The sequence below is a fragment of the Vespula pensylvanica genome, chromosome 2 (genome assembly GCF_014466175.1).
Source record: "Vespula pensylvanica isolate Volc-1 chromosome 2, ASM1446617v1, whole genome shotgun sequence".
In the NCBI taxonomy this organism is placed as follows: domain Eukaryota; kingdom Metazoa; phylum Arthropoda; class Insecta; order Hymenoptera; family Vespidae; genus Vespula; species Vespula pensylvanica.
In genome coordinates this window covers 6,753,142-6,763,141 of record NC_057686.1, presented here as the reverse complement: position 1 = coordinate 6,763,141, position 10,000 = coordinate 6,753,142, and the positions used below count along the sequence as shown (strand labels likewise).

At 35.1% G+C, this 10,000-nt stretch overlaps 1 protein-coding gene across 4 annotated transcripts in view; it reads right to left on the bottom strand.

Annotated features, from left to right (window-relative positions):
- Window positions 1-10,000, bottom strand: part of LOC122627214 (max-interacting protein 1-like) — a 149,715-nt gene that overhangs the window by 131,508 nt on the left and 8,207 nt on the right. For all 4 annotated transcript variants that reach the window (XM_043808189.1, XM_043808192.1, XM_043808190.1 and 1 more), the window contains exons 3-4: window positions 7,371-7,464; window positions 6,696-6,725 (exon numbers count right to left, since the gene is read on the bottom strand). In XM_043808189.1, coding sequence (XP_043664124.1) covers window positions 6,696-6,725; window positions 7,371-7,464 — 124 coding nt within the window. The remainder of the gene's footprint in view (window positions 1-6,695; window positions 6,726-7,370; window positions 7,465-10,000) is intronic.

Sequence of the window (10,000 nt, the reverse complement as noted above, 5' to 3'; positions counted from 1 at the left end):
ACGTATAATTAAAAAAAAAAAAAAAAAAAAGAAAGAAAGTTATTTCACTTCTTCTTCTTCTTCTTCTTCTTCTTTTATTTTTTTATTTTTACGACAAAATTACGACGCGAATAAAAACGGGTAATATTAAGGAAAGAAAGAAAGAAGAAAGAAAAAAGATATTCCGCTTTTTTTATCACTGAATTAATTGTCAATTCATAGGCGAAACTTAAGATATATTTAATATATACATACGCATAATAATAGTTATGCTATAAGCCGCATATATTATATAATTCTTTTTAAACGCGAATAAAAACGAGTAATTAAAAAAAGAGAGAAAAAGATAATAGATCGTGCCACTTTTTCTATCGCAAAATTAATTCTCTGATGTACGGGCGGAACGGTATACTGTTAAATTTTTGTCAAATAAAGGATAAGTGTAATAATTTATTTATTGTAAATAGATTATTATATTAATACTCTATAATTTATATATTTATTATATAAATTCTATATTGCTGCCCTATGCTTGTGATATTAATAATGCGAATCGATTTTATTTTCTTTCTCTGTTTTTTTTTTTTTTTTTTTTTTTTTTTTACCTGAGATTCTAAGAGCGTATGTCAAAAATATAACATAATACCGGGAAAAACGATATGAATTGATTCAAGGATACTTTTAATATTTAATCGTATAGTAAAAGTGCGCTTATGCTGTTTAAATCGTTAAAAATTTGTTGGACATACATTTTTGTAGCGTAATAACAAAATTTAGCTGTCAGATCTTCGCGTACCGCGTGATCTAGTATATTTTGCTTGGTTAAATAAATATAAGTCAAATCGAAAATCTTGGTTTAAATAATATCTATAAATCATCATTTACAAAAAAAAAAAAAAAAAAGAAAAAAAAGAAAGAAAAAGAAAAAGAAAAATGTTTGAAAATCGAGTATGATGTAGATTTTGTACGACCAATGAAATGGAACATATCTTATCTACTTTAAAGTTCAAACATCTAACACCTGATCTTACATTGCACTTTAAATACAATAAGTTGTCTTTCGGCAAAACTAATAATTCCGACTTTTTAGTATTGTCAACTCATATACGAAATTTGAAAAATATTTAGAAAGTATGTTAAAAGTTATAAATTTCACGTACAAACGTTGCGTAATTTTTTTTTTTTTTTTTTTTTTTTTTTTTATAAAACGTGCAAAGAAAAAAAAAAGAAAAGAGTTTCAATTATAAAAAATTAAGATCTGAAAAAAGGATCGACGGATCGAAATCAAAATTAGACCTTACTTACTGTTTAATCAAATTAATCACGAATATTCAATTCGTAATTATTCGAAATTTCCACTAATTATAGAAATTGTACCGCACGAAAAGTGATAATTAATTTAACGCTTGTAGGTCCATCTCAGAGGGACAAATATAATGGAATATCGATCGTTTATTCTCGAACATGTTCTCATCCAACGACCGATATATTTCCATGACTCTATCAAGTTCGTTACGATCGTGTTCTATCTAACGTGAGTCTAAAAGAGAAATTGCACTAGAGATAAATAGTGATTCGACGAAGACGTCGAAGACCCTACCGAAGACGACTCCGCCATATGTAAGCTACGAAAGTAGCTTCTTATTTTCCCATCCCAGCCGCGTTATAAATGTCATCGACTATAAAAATATCTCTTTTCTATTTTCCACGATGCAAGAATAACCTGAAATACGTGTTTCTGTGTACTATCGCACGTGTGCACTCACAGTGTGTGTACGTGTGTATATGCGTGCATGTGTGTGACTCCTTTTTCCGCATCTCTTGCAATTCTCTTGGCCTTGTTTATCGATGCTATCGCGAATCTATCTTCGAGTCATGCTGCAAATAACTCTAACCAATGAGAAGAACGAAGATAAATAATAATCGAGGACTGTGATAAACGTAAAGAAAATGATATATAAAGCGAGAGAGAGAGAGAGAGAGAGAGAGAGAGAGAGAGAGAGAGAGAGAGAGAGAAATGATGCTTGTATATAAAATCGTTTAAAGACTCTCAATCATATCGGTCATATTCATTTTATTGTCAGGGCAAAGGTCAAAAGCGATAAACGTTTCAGTCTCTTTCCCTCCCAATGGTCAACCTTCTATGGGGGAAAAACAAAAAGAAAACAAAAGGAGTTGAAAGAGGGAGAGAGAGAGAGAGAAATTCAGAATCGAATTGAGTCAGAAACGATTAAATTGCAAATCGTCGATTTTATCGTCGACGTGAACGATCGTAGTCGATCGTTTTAGAAAGATTTTCTTTTGGAGAAATGATGACGTAACACGGCCTTAGTATCCACGGAATCGGAAGAGTTGACTATCTCGCAGGAGCGGCACACAAAGGAAAGGTTGCTTAAAAATTCAATGCATTTCAAATGGCTCAGGAATCCTCTTCTGCTCCCTACGGCCCTGCGCTTGCCTGCTCGTGCCTTAATTTTCGCTTCGGAACACACTCGCGCGCACGCTCCCTGGTTTTTACTCGGAACTTGCCAGAGAGATAGAGATAGAGACAGAGAGAAAGAGAGAGAGAGCGATAGATAGAAAGAGAGAGAGAGAGAGAGAGAAAGAGAGAGAAAAGAGAGCTTTTTCGTTTCCACCCTTTTTTTCCAAGCACCCTCCTAGCAGCAGCCACCCACAACTCCCAACTCCCTTTCGACGTCTCCGCTCGATGCCTAGAATCGAGCGTTTATCCGAAGTATATGACGATAAGTACATACCATGGAAAGAAAAGATGATTTTATTGGTGTTTCCCCTTCGCAGAAACACTTTCGAATCAATTTTCAACAAATTCGCGTATGTGAATGTACCTATGTACGTACATTATGTAGGTATGAGTGTGTGTGTGTGTGTGTGAGAGAGTGAGTGGGTGGGTAGGTAGGTAGGTGAGTGGATATGGGTGTGAGCGCTCGCGCGCGTTCATGATCATATTTCACGGAAAATAATCTTTCAAGAAAATTTAATACAAAGTATACAATGATATACTATCCATTATTTTTGTTTCCCTTTCTTCTCTTTTCTATTCTTTTCTTTTCTTTTCTTTTCTTTTCTATTCCGTTCCTTTCTTTTCCTCTTAACGATGGAAATATATTTTTCTTTTCGATATTACATTGAAAGATATTAGACGACTAATTAGAAGGCGATTTTTATTCGTAAGAAACACTCTATTACCGTCCACGACGAGTCAGCAGCAACAAGCCGAAGCCAACAAACGTAGTCGGCAGCTACTATTATTACTATTACTGCTATTATTATTATTACTACTACTACTATTATTACTACTACTATTACTACTACTACTACTACTACTACTATTAATTCTCTCTCTCTCTCTCTCTCTCTCTCTCTGTTCACTGCTCGCAGCCGTTGCCACTGTTGTTGCCGCTGCTGTTGCTGCTGCTGTTGCTGCTACTGCTGCTGTTGGCGCGTTATTGTTATGCAGAAGCGATGTCGTCATGGCGGGCATTAACGGTACTGATTTACCGCTGTGATAACCTATTATTCCGTTCAAAGGCTAATTACTGTCACGGCTCGGAGATCCTCAAGTACAAACGCCGACTTTCTTGCACAGGAAGAAACGATAATCCTACGTTTCGCGTGTCGTACTATTCCTCGTCATCGTCGAATAAAACGTGAGTTTAGAAAATTAATCGAGTATTCGTCGAGAGATAGATATCTATCTTTGACAATTTTCATTTCTATTTAACCAACTTGGGATATCGGAGATATACGAGAAAGAACGCAAAAAATACGAAAGTATTGGAAGAAGAAGAAAAAGAAGTCGGATTATGAAAGAAAGATCGATCGATCGATCGATCGATTGATAAGAAATAATAAAAATATAAATAAAGAAGATAAAAACTGAAGATGAGTAATGATCAGAGTCTAACCGACGATTAAATGAAGGCATCTGCAGAGAGAAACAGAGAGAGAGAGAGAGAGAGAGAGAGAGAGAGAGAGAGAGAGAGAGAGAAACAGAGAAGGTCTTTGTCCACGAAGCGTTAACTGAGCGAATGCAACAAAGTAACATGCCGAGTGCCGGTCCGCGGATTTATTTTCAAGGCGTTATAGCCGGCTCGTGGCCAAATTTAGGACAGGATGTCGTTGCCCTCTACTCTCCTACGTATGCTAGCACGTACGTATGCCTCGCATACTTATGCACCTGCATCGGCCCACTTTCTTCTTCTCCTCGACTTCGGTTTGTGTCCTACTACGTACGTACGTAGCTTAAATCATTCATGAAGACGAAAAGAGAGAGAGAGAGAGAGAGAGATAGCGAGAGAGAGAGAGAGAGAGAGAGAGAGAGAGAGAAGTGTCAAGGATCATCATGAGAAATCAAACGAAAGAAATTTGTTGAAAGTTAGAACACGAGAGAAATAGAGAGACTAATTTAGATGATTAACGTGAAAACTTAATAACAAGATAATAAAAATATAAATCGCTAATGATCCAGATATTAAAAGGAAATGTAATAAATAGGAGGAGGACAAATACTGAAGATGAATAATAATTTAATCGTTAAAAAAGACAAAAAGAAAAGATAGAAGGAAATGAATAAATCTCCTGCGTAGCGTATGATACAAATTATTTCGAACAATTTACTAAAGAAGAAAAAATACAAGATAAAAAAGAATTAACAATCCTCACAAACTTATGGTGTATTTTGACTCTCTCTTTCTCTCTCTCTCTCTCTCTCTCTCTCTCTCTCTCTATTTATCCATCTGTCTATCTCTATCTTCAACCATTTCTTTACTACACAAATACGTCTGTATAGAGTAACGTAAAACGTTCGCAAAGCGTCGGTGGCATCAGTTACGTTTTAAAGCTTAAACTACATATCCGCGTAATTATGGCGGTGTACCGGGCCGGTATACGTGCGCTTCGTTAATGCGTTTGCATGGCTTTAGTGTCGTCGTAAATAGCAACAGTTGGGAAATTAGCATCTGCAACGGAACACGGACACGAATGTTCGCCAAAGGTGAGGTTAGTGTGTAAGCCCAACGGCGAATAATGCCTATCTTATAAACGTACTCTCTCTCTCTCTCTCTTTCTCTCTCTCTCTCTCTCTCTCACTCTCTCTATCTCTCTATCTCTCGATCTCACTCTCTTTCTCCCACTACTACTAAAAACGACATCGCGTCTTTCCGTTTACGAAATCCTCCACTCTCTGCCGAAGGCAGACGTTGCTAAAACCACGTTGAGCTCTCAGCTTTTACGGACTACGTTGTTTTCTTTTTCTCTTTTTTTTTTCTTTTTTTTTTCTTTATTTTCTTTCCATCTTTCTTTTCTCCTTTTTTTTTCTTTATTTTTTTTTATTATTACGTTGAAAGCATCACCATCACCATCGCCACCATCGTCGTTGTTGTCATCGGATAGGAAAAGAAAGTCTCACTCACCCACTCACTCTCTCTCTCTCTCTCTCTCTCTTTCCTTTCTCGGATAATATTACGTACTTCTTTCTCGTTGGACCTTATCGATAAGAGAATCGAGGAAAGACGAGGTCGCCGAGCGTATAAATCACCTAGGATTATCAGCTAAAAGAAAAAAGGAAAAGAGAAAAAAAGAAAAAGAAGGAGGGAAGAAAAGAGAGGGAAAAATAACAAGAAGAATGAAGAAATCACGGTGTGATAAGATGAGTCGATGATATATATATATATACACATGTTTATGAAATATATATATGTGTATATATATATATATATATATACCTGTATACACCTTTATATGGTTGAAAAATGTTCAATATCCTAACTAATAAAGAAGCTCCACCCACTACTATTACCTCAAACGTAAAATTACGTCTACGTAAATTTTAAACAAACGAACGAACGAATGAACGAACGAACGAAGCAACGAATGTTCTCCAGTAACACGTCGATGAAAGAAAAAGAGAAAATAGCATTGACGATATAACGATGATCCTCGTTAGACGATACGACGTGTAGCAGGGATCTTATGCGAGTCTCATGTTATGTAACCTGGCTACGTATTGTAACACACGGACTTACTGGCTTGCCGGTATGAGCTTTTACACGGGCCGTTTATGTGCCACGCGTTCTCTACTCTCCTCAGCACCCTCTGTACTACCCACCCCTTCTTCGTTGTGAACAAAAAATCGATAGACTGTCCTCGTACTCTCTCTCTCTCTCTCTCTCTCTTTCTTTTCACAATTGAAAGAGAGAGAGAGAGAGAGAGAGAGAGAGAGAGAGAATGAGACAGAGGATTCAAAAATCTTTTGTTCGTTTCACTCGCGAATTTCTAATGTTTTTTTCCTTTCTTTTCTATTTCTTTTTTCTTTTTGCTATTGTTTTTTTCTTTCTTTTTTCTTTTTTCTTCAAGCTTTCGATGATTCATGAGACAAGGTACACGTGTATTACGTCTATATAACTATATTTGGTACGGTCCATTGGGAATATAGTAATTAGATGTTAACGGAGTGATTATGCAATGATGTAGCGATAACTTCGAGCGGAGTATTAAAACTGATACGCACGTATATCACAAAGATTAAATCACCTTAGATTTGATGAAAGACGATATGTTGGTTCTTCTACGTTGCGAACTATATCAATATTTTGTTATTTTTTTTTGTTTCGTTTTGTTTCTATCTTCCTGAATTTCTATTAGAGAAATAATTGTACGACGAATATGAGTAATGTTGTATTTACGTTCTCACTCACCTATTTTTCTCCAGCTCGTTATGAGTCGTTCTGGAAAAAAAAAAGGAGAACAATGTGTTGATCATCTTAGAAACGAACGTTTATTCATGATTGATTAGGATTAACACGTTGATTACCATAATGATCATTCGTCGCCACCATCTATCTTTTTAATGGGATTATGGTGGTCACCTATCATAACTGGTTTTATTACTAAACATTGCGAATTAATTTTATTAAATCGAATGCTATTAAAAATACAAAATTATAAATCATTTAAATAATTGGATAAGTTTATATTTAGAAATTGTATTATTCAACGATCAACTCTTATATCCTTCGATCGATAATAATCCTACCAATCGGATATTTTTTGTTTAGAGTATTCGTTTTTACAAACATTTTTACGAATTATATAATGTACTATCTAGTGATGTAATTATTATTAATTATATACTACCGTACTATAATTATATACTTCCGTATTATCCCCTTAAGATCATCATAAAAAGAAAAGAGATCTAGAACCAACAGATACAATAAAATCAAAAATAAATCTGGCAAACTTGGTAGAAAATTTATGGCAATCGGCGTATTAACAAATCGCAAAAAGTAACAAGACGAAAAGTACGAAATAGTAAAAATATAAAGGATATATATATATATATATATTATAAATAAATCTTATATACGCACCTACTGCCTTGGGATTTTTTCGTTTTTGGCCTTTTTGTGACCGTCCGCATATCATCGGGTATCGGCATCGTCGAAGCATAGCCATGTTCAGCTTCTGCAATGACAAACCAATCACTTTCGGTGAACGATCGAAAGAAAGAAAGATATTTCGCATAGCATGAATGCCAAAGGGCATCGCCGCACGAACGAAAAAACTCTTTCCCTTCGCGGTGACGTGACCGGCTGCTCGTTAAGCTCGTTACACGGAAAGAAGAAGAAGAAAAAGAAGAAGAAGAAGAAGAAGAAGGAAAAGAAGAAGAAGAAGAAGTAGAAGAAAAATAAGAAGAAGAAGAAGAAGAAGGAGACGAACGACGAAGCACGTATATGTACGAGTATACTGCACGAGGAAATGAAGTCACGTCGTCTACGAAGGCATCCCTTCGGTCTTTCGTGTCCTGTCCTTACTACTTTTTATCATCTTCTACGTTATACCAAACGATCTTAACTTTCCCGCGAAAAACTATATCCTTGATACGTACGCCACAAGCGATCCACTATAAATCCTTTCGAATTATAATAAACCCGGAAAATTCAAATTCCCCGCGATTTTCTCCGAATACCGATTTAATAGAATATTTACGTACTCGTTTAATCTAAAAAAAAAAAAGAAGAAGAAGAAGAAGAAGAAGAAGAAAAAGAAAAGAAAAAGAGTTTATTAATTACCACAATTCTCTACTTCTTTTATCACGGTATACATAATAATCCATTATATTCGTTTCTGATAAAAAGAAAATGAGATATAACATACTCGTCAAAACATTAATCTTCGGATATGAATTAAATTTATATTGCAAAGAAAACCATCGAAATACGATAAATAAACGTACGATTTCGAAGTCAACGTGTAGATTATGGATATTGAAATATGTATGGATATTTGAAAAAAAAAAAAAATAAATAAATAAATAAATAAATAAATAAATGAATAAGAGAAAAAAGAGAGAAAGAAAAATGGGAGAAGAGAGAAAGAAAATCAGGATTTATTGCGGAGCAGTATATTATTTGTTCAAACGAAGATCACATTTATGTATCTACGTAGATGTATATGTACATACGAGTAAGAACTAGGTTGGAACGCGTAATTAGCGAAACGACGATGTAACACATATTCATAACGTTACGAGTGCTTCCTCCCCTTTCGTACGTCAGTGCTTTTAACCGACTCTTCTTCGTCGTCGTCGTCGTCGTCGTCGTCGTCGTCGTCGTCGTCGTCGTCGTCATCGTCGTAGTCGTCGTAGTCGTGCAATGGGCTTAATGGCAGTCGAATGAAAAAAGAAACGCGCTTGGCCGCGACATCGACCATCTGCCTTCGCGAAAGAAGAAAACCATCTCTCTCTCTCCCTCTTTCTCTCTCTGTCTCTGTCTTTCCTTCTGTTTCTCGTTCGCATGCCGACACACCGCTCTCGCTTGTTGCTAAAGAGAAATTCGAGTCTTCGTCGTCTTCGTCGACGTCGACGTTGTCGTCGTCGTCATCGTCGTTGTCGTCGTTGTCGTCGTCGTTGTCGTCGTCGTTGGTTGGTCGATCGATCGATCGCTCGTTCAGCCGTGTTTTTCTACGTTGCCAACTTCTATCTCGTTTTTTTTTTTCTTTTCTTTTCTTTTTTTTTTTTTTTTAATTTCTCAAAAGAGAAAAAATAGAGAGAGAGAGAGACAGAGAGAGAGAGAGGACGATGCTAATATGATAACTTTTATGGCGTTCAAAGTTAATGGTAAACAGTGAAACAGTACATAGTCGAAATAATTTATTCGTTTACTCGGGAAATATATGACTGATATATAAGTACTATATATAAACAGTTTATAACAATATAATGGGGTATTTATGAATTAACCGGATAGATGTACAGAATCGTATTATACTAGACATTATGATTATAAAATATCATATTTGTTGAGTTTATTATTTATCATATTTATCTATTTTAATAACAAACTTCTCTCACGCAAAATTATTTGTTATAAGGTACGACAATTTAATTTTCTCGTAATTTTCTTCTTTCGATTTCAAGCGAATTTCGTTCGTACTTGACGAAAATCATCAAATCGTTAGCTACGATATAGTTTAAAAATTTGAATTATAAAATACCATTTTTATTCGTTTTATATACGTTGTTGAAACTCTTCACTTGTTCATAACTCAAAACACCATAATTTATAGCTTGTCTCGTAACTACAATTTCGTTATTTTTTTTTTTCTTTTTTCTTTTTTTATTTTTTTAATTTCAACGAATTTCATTCGCACTTGACGAAAATACATTTAATCGTTAACAATAAATAAAAAAAAAAAAAAAAAAAAAGAGAAAATATAACATCTTAATATAAAATACCGAATTTTTATCGAATTTATATCTTTATATGAAAACTCTCCGCGTAATTATAAATCGATCGAAGAATCTACAATTCTTTTCGTAACTTACTATTTTCAAGTCTTTCTTTGATTTCATCGAACTTTCGTTGGTACTTGAGGAAAATCATCGAATCGTTGTGCTCTCGATGAACTTTAGAAGGCACGTAAAAGGCATTCTATATCGCGGACGCGCGTGAAAAAGAGAGAGAGAGAGAGAGAGAGAGAGAGAGAGAGAGAGAGAGAG